General features: G+C 41.7%; 1 protein-coding gene across 1 annotated transcript in view; it reads left to right on the top strand.

The window, feature by feature from the left end:
- The first annotated feature begins 16,782 nt into the window (after nucleotides 1–16,782).
- The window catches only part of KCNK18 (potassium two pore domain channel subfamily K member 18), a 53,815-nt gene continuing 48,064 nt past the window's right edge, over nucleotides 16,783–22,533 (top strand). Inside the window, exon 1 of the mRNA XM_043980392.1 lies at nucleotides 16,783–16,901. Within this exon, the coding sequence (XP_043836327.1) occupies nucleotides 16,783–16,901 (119 nt within the window). The remainder of the gene's footprint in view (nucleotides 16,902–22,533) is intronic.

The following is a 22,533-nucleotide window of genomic DNA, read 5'->3' as shown; positions in this document are numbered from 1 at the left end:
GTATATATTCAAAACACACCTGCATGGTTCCCTGCATTGTGCTAAGCTAATGTATGAATAGAAGTGAAGCATAAATGGAAAGAAGAATTTTCTCAATGAGTGAGAGACAAGCCAAGAATCTAATTGGATAAATCCATAGAGTAACAAAATGGCAGCTGCTACCCACAAAAGAAGCAAACCTAGGGGACAAAGATAGCCAGGTCTCTGAGTGCTGGACTATAATTTCCCTCTGAGTGCCCTCTGCTGTTGGGGGGAGCTCATAACCAATAAGGTTAGTATGGGATTTTCCTGATTGTTGAACAGGATTAGGCAAGTGGCCCACTGCACCCTTTAGTGGGTTAATTTAATTGGTCTAATGTATTAATGTGTCTGAAGCATTACTGAAGAGTTAATGTGCTTAAACACAACTAATTTCCCATGGAAAATACAGAGCTCTAGAGGTACTTTGGACATGTTAGGAATTTGTGAGCAGAAATGGATTTTTAGATCTGAAGTATATTCAGGATAATGTAAAGTGTAGAAGGGGTTTTCCAGTGAATTCTGGGCCCTGTTGTGCCCATCATGCCCCAACAAATATAAAATAATTGAAAAGGAAGTAAAATTTTTCAAGTGCTAAGTCTGAGATTTATGGGGAGAAAAATATGAGAAAGAACAAAGATGGGAGGATCTTCCAAGTAGAGCTGACCCTCTGTTTTTTGTTTTTTTCTACATATTGGAAGCATGGTCAAACGAAAATTTTATTTTGGAATAAGAGTACCTGTGTTCAAATCCTGGCTGTTCCATTTACCATCTGTTGGGATTGGGCAAGTCACTTAACTTCTCTAGGCTTCAGTATCCATATCTCTTAAATGAGGGGGAGGGGTTAGTTTAGTGACTTTTAAAGTCACATCCTACTCTAAATCAATTATGTTATGAATTTAAATTATCCTTGCAAATCACATGAAGGTCTCTGAGGGGCCACTGCCTTTTTCAGGAGTTGAAGCATGGTGCAACAGATATAATGTTAGGTTTGGAGATAGGCAGAACTGGGTTTGACTGTTCCCTTTGAAAATATGGCTAGAGACAAGTAACTTAACCTCTTTTATCATCATCAGGAAAATGGGAATAATAATACCTGCAGTACCTATCTCATAATGTTGCTGTCTCAAATGAGATGATATATAGAGCTTGAAATAATTACCACTGTGCTCTACACTTTTGTTATTATTATTATTATTTTCATGAAGACTATCGGTCATTAATAATAAGGGTAGGGCTGTTGGTAACGAAGTACTTCAGTGGAATGTAGGAATGCAGGAGAAAATGTGTTTTTCCTCACAGGAAATGAAGGTAAACCAGGTAATTTCTCTCTTAATCTTAATCTTACATCTCCAACTGCCAATTTTGACATCTCAATCTGAATGTCCCATAGATATCTTAAACTCAACAAGTCCAAAACTGAACTTATTATCTTTCCCCTCAAACCTGCCCTCTTCCTAACTTTGCTATTACCATGGAGGGTACCACTATTCCCAGTTACCCATGGTTGCAACCAACTGTCATTCCCAATTCCTCACTCTCAACCCCCACATCCAATCAGTTGCTAAATCCTGTCATTGCTACCTTTGTAACATTTCTCATATATACTGTCTTCTCTTCTTTCACTCGGATACTGGTCCTCATTGCCTCACATCTAGACTATGGAAATAGCCTGCTGCTTGGTCTGCCTGTCCCAAGTATGTCTTCACTCTAATTCATCTAGTACTCAGCTGTCAAACTTGCCTTGTACATCTAAACTACTAGCATCTGGAAGCCTCACTCAGTAAGTATACAAATCACATGATGATTTGCAGCATCATCCCTGCCATTTCCACTCATCACTATATCAGTCAATAGCATTTATTAAGTGTCTACTAGGAGCCAGGAATTGCCAAGCCCCACCCATGTTATCCCCCTACTCAATAAGCTCCAAAATCTCTCTACCACCTTCATCTTCCAGTCTTCTTCTACCATACTCCTTCACATACTCTGTTTTTTTTGTCTTTGTTTTTGTTTGTTTTTGGTGAGGCAATTGGGGTTAAGTGACTTGCCCAGGGTCACATAGCTAGTAAGTGTTAAGTGTCTGAGGCCAGATTTGAACTCAGGTGCTCTATCCACTGAGCCACCTAGCTGCCCCCTCCTTCACATACTCTGATCCAGTAACACTAGCCTTCCATTTCTGAGCATTTTCATTGGCTGCCCCCCCCCCCCCCCCCCGCTGACCCATGCTTGGAACCCTCTCCCTTCTCATCTCTGCCTCTTGGCTTCCTTGAAGACTAAGCTAAAGTCTCACTTTCTGCAAGAAACCTTTCTTGGTCTTCCTTAATCTTAGTGCCTTCTCTCTGAGATTTTCTTCAGTTTTTCCTGCATATATATCTTGTTTGCACGGAGTTGTTTGCAAGTTGTTTCTCCACTAGAGTGTGAGCTCCTTGAGAGCAGGGGCTGTTGTTTGCCTTTTTATCCTCAGAGATTATTGATGAAATTCCTGGCTCCTAGTAGACACTTAATAAATGCTATTGACTGATATAGTGATGAGTGGGAATGGCAGGGATGATGTTCCCAATCATCACGTGATTTGTAGACTTACTGAGTAAGGCTTCCAGATCCACTAGTAGCTTAGATGTACAAGGCAAGGTTCTTGATTCTATTTGTTTCTCTTTCCATGAACAAAGGACCATTTTCATAACCCCTTTTCCTCTTAAGATAAACCAGGATAGGACCAATAATAGAACAGAACTGATTATAATCTGATAGTACTGCTGTCATTGATCTTGGCAGTTCCCTCAGTAAAGGAGAGATATAGGAGTAAGAGGCAGTGATTGACTTTGCCTGCTTATTATGAAAAAAAATTATCTTAGATTGGGTTTGTACTCTTTTTTTGCAGAGCAACAAGGGTTAAGTGACTTGCCCAAGGTCACACAATTAGTGCCAAGTGTCTGAGGCTGGATTTGTACTCAGATCCTCCTGAATCCAGGGCCAGTGCTTTATCCACTGTGTCACCTAACTGCCCCCTGGGTTTGTACTCTTGGTAGAATCTGGAAAGTTCTGATTCTTATCCATTAGAACCCGGAAAAGACCATGTGGAAAGAGTGCTGGACTTGGAATTGATTTAAAAAATAATAATAGCTAACGTTTATATAGTGCTTACTAAATGCCTGGTACTCTACTGAGCTCTTTACAATTATTATCTCAATTGATCCTCACAACAGCCCTGGGAGGTAGGTGCTATTATTACCCCCATTTTACAGATTAAGAAACTAAAGCAAACAGATTTTAAGTGACTTGCCCAAAGTCACACAGCTAGCACATGTCTGGGGCTGTATTTGACAGAGACCTTCCTGACTCCAGACCTGCTACTCTATCCATTGTACCTTGCTGATTTCAAAACCTGGCTCTCCCCTTTACTAGTGGGGAATCCCTTCTCTTTCCTCGACCTCTATTTCTTTGCCTTTACAATGTGAGGACTGGACTAAATGGAATCCTAGGTCCCTTCCAGCTCTAAATTTATGGCAGCATCCTAATCTGACCACATTTACCTAATGCTAACAAAATATTGGGAATCCAAAGAACCACTGACTGCAAGAGGTTGAGTTATCTTATTCACAAAGCACCAGAAAGGACAGGAGCACAAAGATGGCCAACAAAAGAAGATACACTCGGACTGTTTGGTCAAAATACAGTAGGAAGACATAGCAATGATCCAGAACAAAAGAGAAATAACCAGGCCCTAGCATCCTCCCACTCATGCCCCCATTAGCCAAACCACTGCAGTTAAGGACAAAATGAGGTTTAAAGAAACAAACTTTTTTTTAGAAAATGGTTTTCAACAGGGATCATGTAAACCAAAGAATGAGACTACTAACTCCTTCACTCTGCCTGTGTTGAATGATCTTTGCACACACTAACAGGGAAGTGGAAACAACATTTGGGTTGGTTGGCTCAGAAAGGTTAAAAATGCAGCCACATTGTTCCCCCCACACACCAGGGCATTTGTAATGGTGTTTTCAGAGGAATAAGAGAAGTGCTGTACTCTGACAAACAGGGGAAGGATAAAGAGAGCCAGGAAGGAAAGAAACAACAGCTGAAGAATAAACAGCTGACATTGTAAACCAGTGAGTAATAGAAATGGCTTCAGAGATGTGAAAATGATGAGAAAGTTTACCAAGATTCTCTTTCTTGTAGGTTGAAGGACCTGATATATTTAGGTCTATGGAATAAAATTCCATGCAATTCAACTCAATACATCACTGTCAAATCAAGAGATTCAGAAATCTATATATCTGGTCCAAAGTTTCCTGAACTCCTCACCTGATTCCAATACTAATTAGCTTAGAAGCTTTAACCCTTTCCCTTCTGACCTGAACCAATTTGCCCCTTCTTAAGCAGACTCATTCTGCAGCTCAGGCCTCCCTCATCATACCAGACTCACCTGATTGGCCTTAGCCATTACTGATGCTCAGAACTCCCAAACTCAAGTAATCTAGCAGATTTCGTCTCTCCAGCTGCAGAGCTTTTGGTGTCCTCCACCATCCTGACCAGCCTCTTCACTTTATATATGAAGAAACTGGGTCTCAGACAGGTTAAGTGATTTGTCTTGGGTCACAAAGCTAATATGAGCTAGTCAGAGGAAGGATTTGAGCCAGGTCTTCTTGGTTGCAAATGAAGAATTCTACCTCCCACCCTGTGCTTATATGTGTAGATGTTGTTTTCCCTGACAGGATGCAAGCCTACCCGAGATCAGGAACTAGGTTGTTTTTGTCATTGTATCCACAATCTCCTGAACACAGTCAGTGCTTAATAAATATTTGTTGAATTAAAGTGAAAGTTTCCTATGTGCAAGGTGCTTTCTTCCATTCTCACAAATCTAAGCAAACTGGTCTACTCAATGTCCTTTCTAGAAGGTCTTTAAATTCTCACCTGCAAGTCTTCACTTCTGAAATGTCCTGGATTCTTTTTTCTCCAACTAGAAAATCCTATTCATCCTTCAAAACCCAGTTCAAGTCCTGCCTAGAGTCCTTCCAGATCACCCCAGCCCACAATGATTAATGTCTTCAAATAACTACAGCATGTTAGGTTTGTACATTCACTTGGTATAAACTGCCTTATGCTGTGAATTATATATTTAGAGATGTGTTCTATCTCCCAAAGTAGTTTGTAAGCTCCCTGAGGTCAAGGGTCACATCTTCCTCATCAGTTGTCCTTTATAGGATGTAGAATACTGTCTCATAGATAGATGCTCAAAAATTTCAACTGATTGATTGAACTGGAGTTTATGCCAGCTGTTCTTCAAGCAATCCCACAGATGCCAATTTCTCTCTCTCTCTCTCTCTCTCTCTCTCTCTCTCTCTCTCTGGAACAAAAGAGAATGTCTTTCTAGGGCAAGTAATTCAGTGGCACATCTACCTCACTTGTTTGAATATAGACCATGCCCAAATGCAATTCCCAACTCTCTTTAATATATATTATACATAATATAATAAATATGTTGTTTATATATAGGTGAGAATTCATATATATTCACATATATACATATATACACACATACATATACGTACATATGATGGTCTATATTCCATTTGGAGGTGGTGTATATTTTTACCCCTAACACATACATACAAAAAAGTATGTATCATATATATATATATATATATAGTATATATACACACATATATTTCTGTGTCATACATTTATGTGTATATATGTAAATCTGTGTGTGTTAGACATGGGGAATCCATTTGGGGTTGTCTATATTCTTACCCCAATGCATACACACAATTATAAATATATGTATGTATGTGTATGTGTATGTATGATGTGTATATATAATCTATATATGTGTGTATTAGGGGTGAGAATATAATTTTGGGGTGGCCTACATTGTATATGCATATATGCATACATGTGTACACATATAAACGCACATACATACATGAACAAACAGGCATATATACTGAAAATAACACCAGTCATAGGCTATACTCAGGTTTTATACCAGCCAAATTTGGGGAAAGTAAAGCCAATATTTGGACCAATATGTTATTTGTAAAAGATCTGAAGAAAGAAATAAAAAGATGGTTCCCATTCTGAAGCCACTGCAATCACTCACCATCCCTGAATTATTATTAGCATTGTAAGACAAGAAGTCAGAAGTGTAGAGAAAAATATGATTGGGAGAGTGAGGGAAAAGGATGGGATGGAGGTAACCCAGATATTAGGGAAGCCATTAAGACCTAAGATGACTTTGAATAATAAGGGAGTTAGGAATTGAATTGAGAAAGGGTCAGTGCATAAAATCGAAGGGGGAATCAGTGCAAAGAGGGCAAAGCAATACACCCATAGACAGAAAAATGCCACAGACTATTCCAGAAATGACCTTAATCTGAAAAGGCAAACCAAGGATGTGAATAATTGATGTCACTTATCAAGTTAATGGGCTTGGGTTAGTATTTTTTAAGTTGAACACATTTAATTGTATAATCATATTCATATGGATATCATAATATGGACTCCTGGCCATGTGTCCTGCTGTGAAAAAACATAGCCACCCCCAACCTAGAGGGTTAAAGGCAAAGGAATGGATTTGTGTGAAATAGTGATGATGATAAAATAACAGAAGCCAGCATTTGTGTCCCACCTACTGTGTGCCAAACAGTGGGCTAAATGCTTTACAAATATTATCTCATTTGATCCTCACAATGACAGGTGCTGTTATTATCCTCATTTTATGGTTAGGCAATTTCAAAACTCCTTTAACAACCCCAAACTTCTCTCTGAAAACAAAAATCCAAGTTTTCTAATATCATTAATTTAGTAGTGATGGTATAACTCTACAAATTGTGAAAAACTATAATCTCTGAAGAATTAAAGGTTAAGTGATATTCCAAGGACAAGAGAGATTTAAACAGAGGGCAATGATGAAGAACATGTGGGCTGGTCACAGTACAAAGAAATAAACAACTGTGAAGGACTTGAGTAAAGATTGGGAAAAGAGTGGGGCAGCTAGGTGGCGCAGTGGGTAAAGCACTGGCCCTGGATTCAGGAGAACCTGAATTCAAATCTGGCTTCAGACACTTGACCCGTACTAGCTATGTGACTCTGGGCAAGTCACTTAACCCCCATTGTCCTGCAAAAAAAAAAAAAAAAGAATGGGAAAAGAGGATGGGTTAGCCATATGTCAACACCCAAGGAACAACTAATTAATGGTCAGCCTGTGGGCCATCACTGATATCTCAGGAAGCCCACACAGCACACTGAATTGGTCTACCCATGACTAACATGGGAAGCCATAAATGAAACTCACATGGGATCAACAGGCATGGATGGGCAGGCAATCTGCACTGCTGCAGGGAAATGCATATTGATGAAATCCAAGATATATCTGAATACCTGAGCAGTGGAGCCAAGATGATCTCAAAGGTCTCTTCTAGTCCAAAAGTTCTATGATTCAGTGCTCCTATGAGAGATCTCAGAAAAAAGAGCAGACAGTATCTCCAAAAGGAAACACACTAACATTATCAGTCTCCTCTCATACATAAGTAGCAAGGTCAGTGCATCAGATGGGGGAGGGGGCACTGGACCTGGGCTTGGACTTAGGAAGAATTGAACTCAAATCTTGCCTTGGACATTTACTAATTATGGGACTCCTGATCAAGCCACTTTAACTGCCATCTGCCTCAGTTTCCTCATCTGTAAAATGGGAATGATAATAGTACCTTCCTTACAAGGTTGTGGTGAGGATAAAATGAGAAAATATTTGTAAAACACTTTACAAACATAAAGGTGTTATAAAAATGCTAGACATTATATGAGTGTGGAAAAAAATAGCAATAGTCCAGAATGGGAACACCATCTTTGTGACCACTTGTACAGATACCTAACAATGCCTGCTGTTTCTGAATTATCTTATTAATCTTCTTACCTTCAAGTCCTTTTGGAGTTTGCTTTAAAACAACAACAACCAACAAACACATACTATATCACAGATTTAAATTATAGGGCACATCCTGGTTGAGTGTAATATCTTCTCATAGCTATAGGGTGAAACGTCTTGATCAGGAATAAGGTGTCTGAGCTATTTCCTAAAGAGTAAAATTACTAAGGCATAAGATACCAGATTAAAAAAAAATGTTACCAGATACCCTGCTGGATTTCAAGTGACTAGGTCAGAAATTCAATAGGAAACACTGTTTAAGGAAAAACAAAACAGAAAACCTACTAGCAAAGGAGGCCAAATAGAGCATTGTTTTAGTTACTTAGGGGATAATGACAAAGGAATAGCACATTGTCACAGGGTAATGGTCTCCTGCTGCTACATAAATGCCAAGGCAAAACCAAAGCATTTATCAAAAACAAACAAGCCGGCAGAGTAGCTACCTTATTCTTTAAAGCGAGGCCTGTTGATCCTGGAGCAAAGTTCTAACTCAACACTTTAATTCCATTATAGAAATATATGAGAATGAGCCCCTGCTCCAATAGGTGTCTGCCTGGGGAAAATACAGTATCTATCCTTGTCTTCTGGAATTGCTGAGTTTAGCTTGGCTATAAGCTGTTTTGAAAGCACTGAACAGTGGGAAAACAGACTTTCCATAAAAATACAATTACTGATCCACATATGTTGCTTGGCTCCTCATTGGCTGAAATGTTATTCTTGGTTCTTTTCCTTTGGTTCTCCACCCCCCCAACACACACACACACACACACCCCTTCATTCTTTTCATGACTGTTGATGGTAGATACAGGCTCTGTGTGATATAATTTTGCATCTGCTTAACAAGAAACCCTTGTTATTATACGAATCAATCAAGGATGCCCTGGGTATGAAACAAATAATCCATTAACCTGACACAGAGAGTAGATGTTTCCCTTTTGTAATCTCTTTATTCCTTTCAAAGTTATGCCCTTGGAACTAGAGAATCTCTAAAGTATAGGTAATTTTCTGAGCAAGATAAAAGCCAAAGAAAAGCGGTTACAGATTCATGGATTTTGTGCACAGTAGACAATAAAAATACTTTCATTTGGGATAAAAAAACAAAATTTCCAGAAAGAACAGGCTTTTTATGGGTTTGAAAACTATGCTCTTCAACCATTCAGACTTTTGGAGAAAACATAGTTTAAGTTGTTTTGTACAAACTGAACGGGTCTGAATGAAAATCAATTTGGTGGCATTCTCTTATTCTTCCAAACATCTAGAGGTACTTAGAACCATGGAACATGATAGCTAGAGGGGTCTTTGTTAGAACAGCTACTACAACCTTTTTATTGATTTGAAAATTCAAGTTCAGTTTTTCCTTTTAGTTGATGAGAAAAATTTTAGAGACTCTTCCCTAGAAGATTATTTTGTAATGGGTTGATACAAATTGGAAATGGAATTTCTTAACCCCATGACTGGAAGAGATGCTGACTTAATTTGAGAAATTTGAGCAATCATTTCTTTTTAAGATATCTTCTGTTTGCCTAAGCATAACAAATATTCCCTTCTTCCTTAGGGATGGGATAGAGGATAATCATTTTAGCTCATGCTTCTAGAATTAGATGTGTCTGTGTGTATTACTAAAAGAATTATCTAAAATGGCTATTGTCTCATACCACTTTTGTCCTTGTAACATTTCTACTTCTTTGGATGCCATAGTTAAGTATAAAGAGGGAAATGAAGAATGGCTTATTAAGAGAAACCAGAATTGTTTGAGGAGTATCCTTAAGCATTTAAAATCTGACAGGGTTATCACTTCCTTCCAAAAATTATGTTTTGTTGCTACCGTCAGAGACAGAAAATTGGCTTGGATGAGCCATTGACCTGAAAAGTGGTACTTACTTGTGACTTATAGTTACAAGACCTGGGGAATCAGCCATTTATTAGCTGTTAAATATTAGACAAATCCCTTAACCTCTCTGAGTATGTATCAGTTTTCTCATCTATAAAATGGATATTAAAAAATCTGTAGTGAAGGGCAACATGGTATAGGAGAGAGCTGACCTTAGAGTTAGAAAGACTTGGTTCAAAACTGACTTTTGAGTACTAGCTGTGTAACCAGGGGTAAATCATTAAAGTTGCCTATTTGCATCCAGGAGGGAGGGGATTTCTATACCAGCAATTCCCTCCTTATACCATAGAAAAAAATACTTTCCAAAGGGGGGGGAGGACTATTCTACAATGTTGTAAGGCATGTAAAGCACTTTGAAAACTGTACAATGTCATATTATGGCATGTTTAGTAATATGTACATATGACATTTCCTGGCTAAACTGTTGCTTTGCTCCATGGAGGAAGGAAATGTGTCAGTGCAGGTTTTTAGTCAGTGAAATAAGATGAGCATTCTAGAAATCACAATCAGTCACAACTACATTGGTGGAGAGGAGAAAAGAGGGGTGGGGGTCTACTTAGAGTAAAGAGACAAAAGTTCAAGGAAACATTCACAAGAACAAACAAATGTTTTAAAGTTGACATTTAGTTGATAAACACCAAATAGAAAGGATGGGAATCCAGGGCCATCATCAAAGTGACTTAGGGCTGTGGGATCCTATAACTACAGAAACCAACTATTAAACAACAGTCCTATAGTCAGATAAACTAGATCTCTGCAAATTAGAGGGATGGAGATTTCCTGCTGCATTTGAAAAAACCTGGCCGATTCAGGCACTCAACGTTACTCTGTACACAACGACACAGTAATTCTAGGAAAATGTGGGTTTTATTTGCTTCCAATATGTAGCCAAAGGCTTTGCTTTTTTTTTTTTTTCATTTTTCTTGTTAGGATTCTCAAAGTTTATTTATCTTCCACTCAGGCTGTCTTATACACCAGTAAAACTGCAGAAATAGGCATGATGCATTTGCAGCAGTCCGGATTTTTTAATGAAGCACATTTCCATGGGAATTCGGTGTAGCCCAAATGTTCCAATGCCCTGGGCCTCTATTCAAATAAAAGGAAAGTCTGTGTGTGTACAGAAAAATGTCTAGTTGGAAGAATATGGCAAATAGATTTAAAATAGCAAATGTTGTATTCAGTTTATCTCTCTCCAGGAGGGGGTGGGGTGGGTATTACAGACACTTTTAATAGAAACAGAATTAACAAAGTTAAAGGATTTCTTTTTGTACATTTCAGAAGGAATTAGTCCACAAGGGTAGGTGAAAGGTAGCTTTCAACTTCAAGTTAGGTTTAATAAAAACAAACCAAGTTTCAATCACTTTAATACATACTTTAAAGGCAATTTAAGATACCAGTTGTGACTCTCTTCGTGGCTGCAACTTAATGGACTTTCAAAGGTGAAACCTTCATGACTGTATTCAGGAGAAGTTCCCTCAGTAATTTTGAAAAATATTAAAAACATGGAAGCAATTGAAACATCTCTTTCACCTGTGCAATATCATCTTTCATGAACTCTCCAGTTACAAGACCTCAGCTATTTAATGTTACAAAGAGTTTCAATTTTTGATGGCTAGGTGGCTATAATTCTGTGCTGCTATGTCATGCTATTGAAAGGAATGGGACTCTCTTCATTCTCATTTCCTCTAGTTGTTTAAACCAAACCAAAAATAACAGACAAAATTAACCAGCCCTCATAGTGCCGGATGGCCATGAGTCTCTTTATCTCTCTGGGTCTCAGTTTAGGGAGCTGGACTAGATCAAAGATTCTAAACATAGGGTCCATGGACCAGATTTCAGGGGAGTCCATGTACATGGACAGGGGATAAATACATCCTTATTTTCACTGACTTCTAACTGAAATTTAGCATTTCCTTTAATCATTTAAAAACATTATTCAGAGAAAGGCTCCACAGACTTCACCAGACTGCCAAAGAGGTCCAGGACACAAAGAAGCTTAAGAATTCTTGGACTAAATGATCTCTAAGACCCCTTCCCAGTTCTAACATGGTAGGCATCTATGAAAATGCTGGGAGAATGGGAGCTGGGAAGGGAAGCAGAATAAAATTTTTAAATGTTTCAAATCTACCCCCCAAAAGTGAAAGTTCTCAGACAACAAAAAACTATGAAATAATAATAAAGTTTAGAGATAATATGGATTGTAGATTTAGAGCTAGACAGAACCTCAGAGTCCATACAAGGCCAACATTTTCATTTTGCAGATGAAAAACTGAGACCCAAGGAGGTTAAGTATTTACTCCGTTTCACATAGGTTCCTAGGTAGCAGTTATAATATCTTAAGTTACTTCCCTAGGCTCATCTTTGAAATGGCTCAAGTGTCCTAGTGACAGAAGTCCTCTGGGTCCTCTGTTGATATGGGTGAAACCCTCTCCTGGAGCAAGAGGTGTTAAGGCAATATACATTTTTTTAAAAGCATCATGGCCTTCATAATCACTCCCAAATACTTGGTTCTCAATCTCATGTTAAAAGAGGCCTTCTGGACTAGTTTGAAGGGTTCATTTTGTTTTGTTTTTCAAGGGGTTATTTTTGGGTTTTAGAGGTGGTATAAAGTAAAAGAAGGGATAGAAGGGAATATGAGGTGAAGAAGGAAAGGAGAGGGTAGGGGGAGGAAGAGGGAGAGAGAGAGAGAGAGAGAGAGAGAGAGAGAGAGAGAGAGAGAGAGAGAGAGAGAGAGAGAGAGAGAGAGAGAGAAAGAGAGAGAGAGAAAGAGAGAGAGAGAAAATGAAGAAGAAGAGAAGAAGAAGAAGAAGAAGAAGAGAAGAAGAAGAAGAAGAAGAAGAAGAAGAAGAAGAAGAAGAAGAAGAAGAAGAAGAAGAAGAAGAAGAAGAAGAAGAAGAAGAAGAAGAAGAAGAGAGATTGGGGAGATTGGGAAAGGAAAAAGTAAAGTTGGGAAGACCCCAGGCTATGGGGGGGGGGAGAGGGGGAGGTACAAAGTGTTTCTGCTTTGGCAAAGGAGTTACCTAACTCAAGACTCAGGTACCACCAAGCAGCCTGGTTTCTTCTCATTGACCTGTCACCCACATGCTACCTAAGGCCATATCTCCTCCTCCTTCTCTCTGAGTCCAGCCCCAATCACACCTTGTTCCAACTCACGGGAGTGTCAGGGCCCCAGCCCCAACCCCATCCCAGTGTTCGCTGCTTTCCTGTGGCCCCTGGCCTGGATGGTTTTGTTAAATGAAGGCAGTGGCTGAGGAAGAATGGATGGAGAGTGGGCTCGTGGGGTCTGTTGAGGTGGGAGGAGAGTAATAACCTTACTGTAGCTCGTATACTGGCGCAGGGGTAGAGGAGGCGGGCGGGGACTGGGGGCATCAGGCGGCGCCCCTGGACTGCGCCCAGGGCTTAGAGCTGCTGTTTCTTTGAGGCCTCTGGCCGCGGACGCAGCAGAACAACCTTAAAAAACAGAGGTGCCCTGCACCCCTTTTACCCTCCCCTCCCTCTCGCCAAATCTGTTGACTTCTTTTCGGCTGACCGCAGTGAGGTCAAGCCTTCCCTCCAAGGTTTGACCGGCCTCCAGACAGGCTTGCCTGCTAAATGGACTTCACTGGATTTTTCGAGGGGATTGGGGGTGGGGGAAGAAGGAGAGGCCTGTTGGAGGGACTTGCTTCTCTCCCTTGCCTTTTTCAGTCTTCCCCACTGCCCATTCAGCCTCCCACCCTCCCGCCAGCACACCTCCCTCCCACAGCCCCGAAGCCAAGGGCAGCGGGGGCATCCGTACCCTCCCCTGCTCCTTTCCACCGCGGACCGCCCCTCACCTCGGGGACAGTCGCTCCGATCCCGTCGCGGACCGGGCCGTGGGGGCTCCGCAGGAACTTCTCTGGGGGCTGGGAGGCAGGGAGGAGTGGCGGGCGGGCTGCCCCCGGCACCGGCACCCGAAGAGACCTCCTCCCTCCCTCCGCCCTTCCACCCCCCAGTCCCAACCCCCACCCCGAGGCCCCCAAAAGATACTAACTTGCAAAGGTCCTTTTCTGTCTATTCTCGGGCTTCTTCCCAGGGCCCCCAGGCCCACAACTCCTAAGAGGCACAAAGCCGAGGGGGGGGGCGGGGGGGGGAGGAGTAGAGGAAAGAAAGTGCATTTCCCAGGGTGCACAAACAACACACACACACACCTTCCACATACCGCCCCGAATTCCTTCTAAGACGCTCACCCCGCCACCCAGCCACCCACACGGCAAGCAGCGCCTTCCTCCCCAACTACTCCCTCCCAGATAGCAGGGAGGGGGAACAGAGCCTGAAGCAAAGCCCGAGAGTAAAGAAAGTTACGCAGACACTTTGTTTTTGCATTTTTCCGTTTCCCTCCGTAAATGCACTGAGAGGGAGATGTCAGCCTGGGCCAATCCCCTTCCCACCGAAGCAAAAAAGTGGGGGAGGGGTAGCGAGGGTGTCCAACTAAGGCCACTAGCCCAGGGCCACAGGTGTCTATCTGGCAGGTGATGCCGCACTGAACTGGGTGGTGGGGGAGAACTGATCACAGCGCGGCCTGGTGAGCAACGGCTGTGCCTTTCCCGGTGCCCACCCCAGGACCACCCGACGCCGTCAACGCCTGCAAGCTCAGCTAGCTTCCCTCGGACATCAGACGTAGGGACAAGGTCCGCAACAAGATCAGTGCTACCGTGCAGGGGAAGAGGAAGAAGAGCACAGATGAACCTATGCGCACTCTCTTCTCTTTGAGGCCAGAGGCGGGAAATCCCCAGGATTTCGGGGTAGCATTTGGTTTTATAACTCCCAATTATTAGTTCTAATAAGTCAAATAAACATAAATCAAAGTGGTGTAGAGGGAAATGTTCTGCATGCGTTAGCACTCAAACAGTCCCCCAAGGCTGGGTTACAGAACCCGGACAGAATGCTTATATTGGATGATTTCGTTAGTTTCTCGTTCAGACGACTGAATCATGTCAAATATTTTGTTGCAGAGAACTTTTAAAATGGAATCGTCTTTTTCCAGGTCGAGGAGTCTACGTCAGATCAAAATTTGCGGGCGCCAACTGGCTTGGCAAATTACTAAGAGAAGGACATTTCCTAGAGTCAGAAAAAGCCGATTCAGCTGCCAACAGGCTCCACTGGTTGTGCACCAGAAGTCGTCACCTCGCTTTGTCGGTTTGCTCCTAAGATGGTGAGGATAATAGGAATATACCTAAAGATAGCAACGTCAACACTCAGGAAGAGAGATGCCTTCTTCTTGGGGGATCTAGAAACAAACACACACACACACACACACACACACACACACACACACACACACACACTCCCAACCATGTGGACAGGTGTTTTATTTGTGCAGTATGTTGGAAGTCTAGAATTGTCTAAGTTTATCAAATGGTCTTCTATTTACAGATTTTGCACATGTCTCCGCAAGAGACCTTGTTTATTCTCCCAAGAGTGGAATCGGATAGAAAACGAGATTAATGCATTAATCTACCGCTCATACACACACACACACACACACACACACACACACACACACACACACACACACACAAAGGCCCTAGGACGAAGCTTTCCACTTACCTCGGAATAGCCATCAAAGAGACATACTGTGTGAGGAGAAATTAGACGCGGCTCTCTCTTTAGCAAAACCATTACCTTGACTTTCTACAATAAAGAAAGCCCATAAAGAGGAGCTATTGAGGGTTTCAAATGACATAACGGTGGTTTAGAAGGTCCCCCCACACACACCTTTTTTTTCCCCTGAGAGTCAACTGAGAGCAATTTTGAAGAGTGAGTTCTTCAAAGGAGGGACAGTAACTGGCATTCAAATACTGAAGGGCAGCTAGCTGTCATTTTATTTTGTTTAATTTCAAAGCACCTCTTAGGGGAAAGGAGGGAAAAATCACAACCCAGAGATAATTTCCCTAATAAGGGCAGGCCCTGGCCTTAAAGTGAGCCAGAGAGTATTTCCGGAGACTATTACACCAGTTTCTAGGATTCTGGACACCTACAACTATCATCTACCCCAACACTTCTCCCTGAAGGAGAATGTGGACCAGACTATATAAATTCATTTCTCCTCTCTAGTTCTGGTACCCGTTTCCCTGCCTGCCTGTATCTCACAGATATAAGAACCCCTGGGACAAGTGGCTGAACAAACACACCTTCAACACCCAGAAAAGGAGCCGGAAATTGATTCTAAGGGGATATGAATTAATGTTTCAACGACAATTGTTCAACAACCATTTATTATGGGTTAAGAGCTGTCTGTCAACTGGGTTAAATTCAGTCTCAAGTATACTGGTACCACCCGTGCTGAGAAAAGTGTATCTTAAACCCCATTTTATTGTTAACGGATTCCTAGTTAAATTAGAAAAACTACTGGATCCCACAATATTTAATGCCACTTCTTAGCTATAAATGACCATGCGTGTGTCTGTATGCATGTGTGTGTTATAAAGAAATATAAGAACATACACGAGATATAGACTGTATATCGTATACACTAAATAAGCAATCTGTATGTAATAGGTAGCTGCCACACGATTTTTAAAAGTGTGCTTGTAAATCTCACAGGCTCGTGTGAATAAAAATACACGCCACCCCAATACAAGGTGTTATGATTCTCTAGGTCAATGTCAACTGCCTAAAACGAATATTAATCCCAACTGAATTTCCCAGTTTAACTCGGAGGGAAATACACTTAGAGTCACAGCTCTTAGCGCAGTGTGTCCATCCTTCAGGATGATGAACAGAGACAGGAGAATGACGCCCCCCCCCCGTATTCTCTCTGGCTTTTCTGAAGAAAATGGCTGTTTGGGTCGCTCAGGAACATGGAAATGAACTTCGCTGCGTATTTCAGGGACCGAGGAGAGGGAGTAAATTAATACTCCAGAGGAGTGATCGGGACTCGCGACCCTGATTAGCTGAGCAGCACTGCCACCTAGTATCCTGGGTTATGAGAAATTCGCCAGGCCGCATTGGCCCTTCCGGCCGGCAAAGGGGCGCGGCCGGCCATGGGATGCGGGCGGCGCCGCGCAAACGCAGGCCTGGGAAGAACGGGTCCAGGCCACCCGAGTAGATGAAATGACCAATTGTCCAGGGGACTACGGGTGGAAAGATGTAGAGAGGGGCCGCGCTGGTGGTTAATCGTTTCTTCCTTCCCCTCCTCTGCGCTCTCTACTCTCTCCATCTCTGCTTTTTCCCTCTCCCCCTTTCCTTCCTTTTTTCTGTGAGACCCTCTCTTGAAATTCATAAATATCAGTAAACCAACTCAGTTCCCTTGCTGGCAAGCGGGGTTTTGGATATGCTAAATACTGTCTCTTTGACCATAAGAAAATAATTTCTTCTTGAAATTCAGATCTAAAAAACAAGGCTAACAATACTTACTGGTCCTCCCTCCTTGGAAGGGAAGTTGTGAGGGTAAAACGAGTGAAAGAGGTCCCAGTGAAACATATCGGTAGTAAGGGACTGCTGGACTTGGACTCGAATCCTGCCTCACTAGCCTTGTGACCTTGGGTAAATAATCTCAGTCTCAGGTTTCTCGTCTGCAAAATGGGGATAATGATAAATACTACTTGCACTACTTACTCCACAGGGTTGGTGAAGTAAGGTCTTTGCCAAAGTTACAGGACTGTGCAAATGGTGAAAATGGAGGTAAAAGTAATTTTTGTAACCTTATGCCATGCAGACGGGTTTTGTTTGGGAGGGGGGTTTGGTTTGGTTTTTTGTTTACCAATTCCAACAAAGCCTGGTATGATGGATAGAAAGATCTGGGTTCAAATGGCACATCTTACACATACTCAAGTACTTAACCTCTTAGTGCTCTGGGCAATTCTCAAACTATAAGTTGCAGATAAAGTGTCAACCTGCATTGATAGAGGAGTTTCTTCACCAGGGAGTTCTTGAGTATCAGTAAAATCACAGGTCCAGAGGGATTCATGGGATATGCCCCAGAAGGCAAATATCAAGAGGAGGCCTCTAAAAAGTTATTTCTTTAATGAAGTCATCTGCTTTTCTCTCCTTATCCGTTCTCAGCAGGAATCTGGCATCTTGTTCCATGCCTCTACTCCATGGCACGCCTCCCCCCATTGCCTTTGCAGAAAGGGCAGAAAACTAAGGTTCAGGCACTATCCAGGGAACATGGCTGGTGAGATTTTGATTTTAATTGCTTTGTCTTCCCTTGATACATACCCCAAATTCCCACATAGCATAAAAAGTGAAGAGGAGAAGTAGACTCACAAGGAGGGACATGGCCTAGTTAGTGGGGCCTGGCAGGACGTGGGTTTGGGAAGGTGGAAGGTAGATACCAGACTCCAGACCCCAGCCACAATGAAGACAAACCAGATCAAGTCACTTTTTCCAGTCCTTTCAAATGAGGCTTGTTGGGTTAGGTAATCCAGCTCTGAAATTCTGCCATGCTCAAATTAAAGGTATAGAGATTTATTTTAGTTTGAAAATTATTTTTTAAAAAAACTTCCTCCATTCCCTTTCTCTCAAAAGAAAACCATACACACCAGTCCCAAAAGCCTTTATTTGGTTAACTCCTGATCTCCCAAAAGGAAAAATAGAGAGGGGAGGAAAAGAAAGATCCTTTCCAGTTCCTTATTTGTTCAGGCATGCCGGCAGGTCTAAGTCCCGGGCTTCAGTGTCAAAGTTGTGGTAGCTAGGTGTTGTAGAGGACTGAAAGTTAGGAATACCTGAGGTCAAATCTGGCCTCCAAAACTTATTAGCTGTGACCAGGACAAGTCACTTAATCTCAGTTTCCTCATCTATAAAATGGGGATAATAATGGCAAAGCACTTAGAACAGTGCCTGGCACATCATAAGTGCTATATAAAGGTTAGCTATTATTCTTTTTAAAGTGCCCAGTGCCAAGAGCTTGACAAAAACCTTTCAGAGTAAAGTCTGCATAAATCTACCTGCAGTAAGAGGAAGAAATTGGAACAATGTCATCTGGTCTTTCCTGTATTCAAGGGAATGAAACTGCCCTTCTCTGCCCATCCAAAACACTAGACAGAGGGGAGGAGACAGGAGACCTGGGTTTCAGGCTTGGTTTTGCCCCAGATTTGGCTTTGTTACTTTAGGCATCACCTTACTTTATTGTGCCTCAATTTCCTAATCTGTCAAATGAAGGAATTGGACCAGATGATCTTTGAAAACCATCCAATTCTAGCAATCTTTCATCATAATTCAATTATAGATAATTTTAAAATGCTAATATGAGTAACAACCCATAGAAGAAAAAAATATGAATTGGGCAATCTTAGTCAAGTTACTTTCCATTTCTGATCTTTCATTTCTGAGCTTGTAAAATAAAGATTAGAAGCTCATCAGTATATAGCTGGAAGGAACCACATTTGAGGCTATCCAGGAAATGAAAATACTTCAGAGATATGTCAGCAGTGAGTTTGGAACCAAGGTCTGCCTACCTCCAAGTCTAGTATTCCATGCAGTCTATTGAGCTGCTTCCAAGGACTTTTCTATCTCTGACATTCCAAGATTGAGGACCCTCCCCTGTCCTTTTCTCCTCTCCTCTCCTTCCCATCTTTCATAAACACAAACAGTACAAACACATCTCCACCATTTCATATGATTCCATTCTCATTTCCCCTGTCCCTGTGGCTGGCCTCCCAAATCTCTACCTGGAACTAAGGCTTCTGAAATTCCTCTCCAAAGTCCCAGCCTAGTCCCATAACTTCCCTCCACCCCCCAACCCCAAACCTTTGGGGGCCCAGCCTCTTCTCTCCTCCCTTTCTCTTCAATCTCCCCCTCTGTCCTATTCTTCTCTTTCCCACCTCCTCAGGCTTCAGAGAATCTTAAGAGTTGGTCTTGAGACATATTTGGTATTGGCAATGCAACTAGAATAACTCGGTGCAGGGTCCCCAGCCTGCCTGCCTCAACCCTGTTTGGAGGCTGTGGCCATGTGAGACCTTGCATTTCTCCAGACCTCAGATCACAGCACACAGCCCACTGCCCAAGCCAGGGTTCTCAGCTCCCTCTGGCGGCAAAAGCTTGGCACTCACCTTCCAACCGTGGTTTAAATCTTGGCCATAACAACCTGTGCCCTTTCTCCTCCACTGAAGCAACCTCCTCATGCTGAGGAAGCAGACTCCACCTGGGCCAAGAAGATCTACCAGAGGTGGGTTCAGGGCTTCATGGGGGTATCCAGGGTCACGCCTAGGAAAGCACTGGCCCCACAATGCCTGCTACAAAGATTCCTCACTGATTAAAAACCATTGATTTCAGATTATAGACATGACTGCCTTCAATTTATGGGCATTAATCCTACCCAGTGCAGCTCGAGCAAGTGCTGAGTATTTTCCCAATTTGGGGTGGGAAAGAAGGGAAAACAAATAAATCCTATCAAAGCCAGGAAAGGGGTGAGGTGGAGAGGAGCTCTATAAAGTGTGACATGCTATATAAATGTGAACTATCCTTATTATTTATATTATATATATATATATTTAAAAGATCCATTTTCTTTCCTCCCCTTTTTTCTCTTTTGACCTTTTTTTCTAATTGGAAATTAATGAAACCAAAAAGAAAAACTGCAACTCAACCAGGAAATAATACCCACAGCCCTGTCATAACCATTGCCCCTTTATCTGTGTTTGGCCAATCATAGCAGAGTTTAGTGTAGTATTTTAGGATTTAAAGGTAGGTCAGAGCTAGGACAGAGCTAGTTGCCCTCCAGAGCATCATCATCCTCTAGAAAAACTACAGTGACCTACTGACTGTGTCTGGCACAGGAGATGCTCCCTCTGTCACATGTATGCCTTTTCACTGTCTATCCCCCATGCCTGTAATACCCTCTCTTATCCCAACCTCCTTCCTGCTTCCTTTAAGACACCTTACATCTGATCTTCTGTAAGAGACCATTCTGAACCCTTGCCCCTTTCCTCTGACATTATCTTCCTCTCACCATTATATAGGTGTGTCATGTTTTCTCTCCCATTAAAATATGAGCTCCTTAAGAGCAGAAACCATGTTTTTGCCATTCTTTGTATCTCCAGTATTTAGCATAGTGCCTAGAACATAATCAGCAATTAATAACTGCTTGTTGACTAACAGGAAAAGTTGGGGGCAAGAACTCCCTTACAGAATCCCAAATACTTTTTAACCTCTTTGGGAAACATTTATGGGATGATTACTTATGCTATATGGAACTTAAGCTAGCATATATAGCAGAGCATCCCCTATCCAGCAGAGCCACATTCCACTACAATGTACTAGAATTCTGGAAAAGTGGGAGCCAGACAGATTGTTATTTAGTGAAAAAGCATGCTGTAGGGGAAGGCCACTGAACTGAGGGGAAGACAACTTGAATTTTCATGCTGGTCTTATCACTGTCTGGCTCTGTGACCCTTGTCCATAAAAGTAAAGGATCTTGAGCAGATGCAAACCAATGACCCTTCCAGCTCTAAAGTTAATTTCAATTAAAGAGACATTTATTTAGCACCTCTTATGTGCAAAGGCATTGGGGATCATCCTTTTTGATTCTTGTAATTTTGGGGGTGGGTGGTAAGGAGTACTGGACATATTATTTCATTGACATTGGGAACTCCCATTAGTGAAAATCCCTCTATCAAAGTCAATGGAGATCTGTTCTGCAATTCTAGTCTTCAAGAGTAGTCTAGAGCATCAAGAGATTAAGTATTTTGCCTAGAATTCCAAGCTAACCCTGCATAACTCTTGGCATACTTTATCATGTCCTAACCCTGAGTTCTCTGTCCTCCCTTGACTTTTGGCACTCTGTTCTTTCCTAGTTCTTCTCCTCCTATTTGTCTCATTATTTTCATCCCCTGTTCCCTAAATTTTGGTATCCCCCAAGGCTTTTGTTTTTGGCTCTCTTCTCTCCTCCTCTCATTAACTCCTATAGATTCCATTATTGTCTTGAAGATTGCTCTTAAATCTATTGATCTAGCCTTACCCTCTCTTCTGAGCTCTAATCTCATCATAGACTACCTGCTGGAAATCTGAACCTGAGTGTCCAGATAGATATCTCAAATTCAACATGTTCAAAACCAAAACTCATTATCTCTCTTCCTGTCCCCCCAACATACTCCTATTCCAAACATCCCTATTTCTTTTAAGGATACTTCCATTCTACCAGTCACCCAGGTTTATAGTCTAGGGATTATCCTCAATTCTTCTGTATCCCTTACTCCCATATCTAATCAGTTATCATCTGATTAATTCTACTTCAAAAAAATCTTTCAAATTTTTCTTTTCTTTTACTTTTGCTACCACCCTAATTCAGTTACTATCGCCCCATTCTTAGTCTGAGCTCCCTATTTTGGCTCCCTGCTTCCAATCTTACCCTTATCCAGTATATCCTATACACAGTTGCTGAAATAAAGTATAATTCTGACAATATCACTTTTCTGCCCAAAGAAATCTTCAGTGGATTGGTTCTCTATTGCCTTTATGATAAAATACAACCCTCTCAGCTTAGTATTTAAAGCCTTTGACAATCTACTTTCAGGTAGGCCCCTTACCAGTCTTATTTCACATTACTTCCTTGCACACACTCTGCATTCTAGCTAAAATGACTTATTTCCTGTTCTCTGAATTATATATTCTATCTCCCACCTCCATATCTTTGTATAGGTTTACCTGCAAGCCTGCAAACCACTCTCTCCTCACCTTCATCCTTCAATCCTCACCTTAGTTTCCTTCAATGCTTAGCTCAGGTACTTAGCTTACC

The sequence above is a fragment of the Dromiciops gliroides genome, chromosome 2 (genome assembly GCF_019393635.1).
Source record: "Dromiciops gliroides isolate mDroGli1 chromosome 2, mDroGli1.pri, whole genome shotgun sequence".
Lineage (NCBI taxonomy): Eukaryota > Metazoa > Chordata > Mammalia > Microbiotheria > Microbiotheriidae > Dromiciops > Dromiciops gliroides.
Note: the sequence above shows the minus strand (reverse complement) of the source record. Positions and strands in the feature narration are given on the sequence as shown.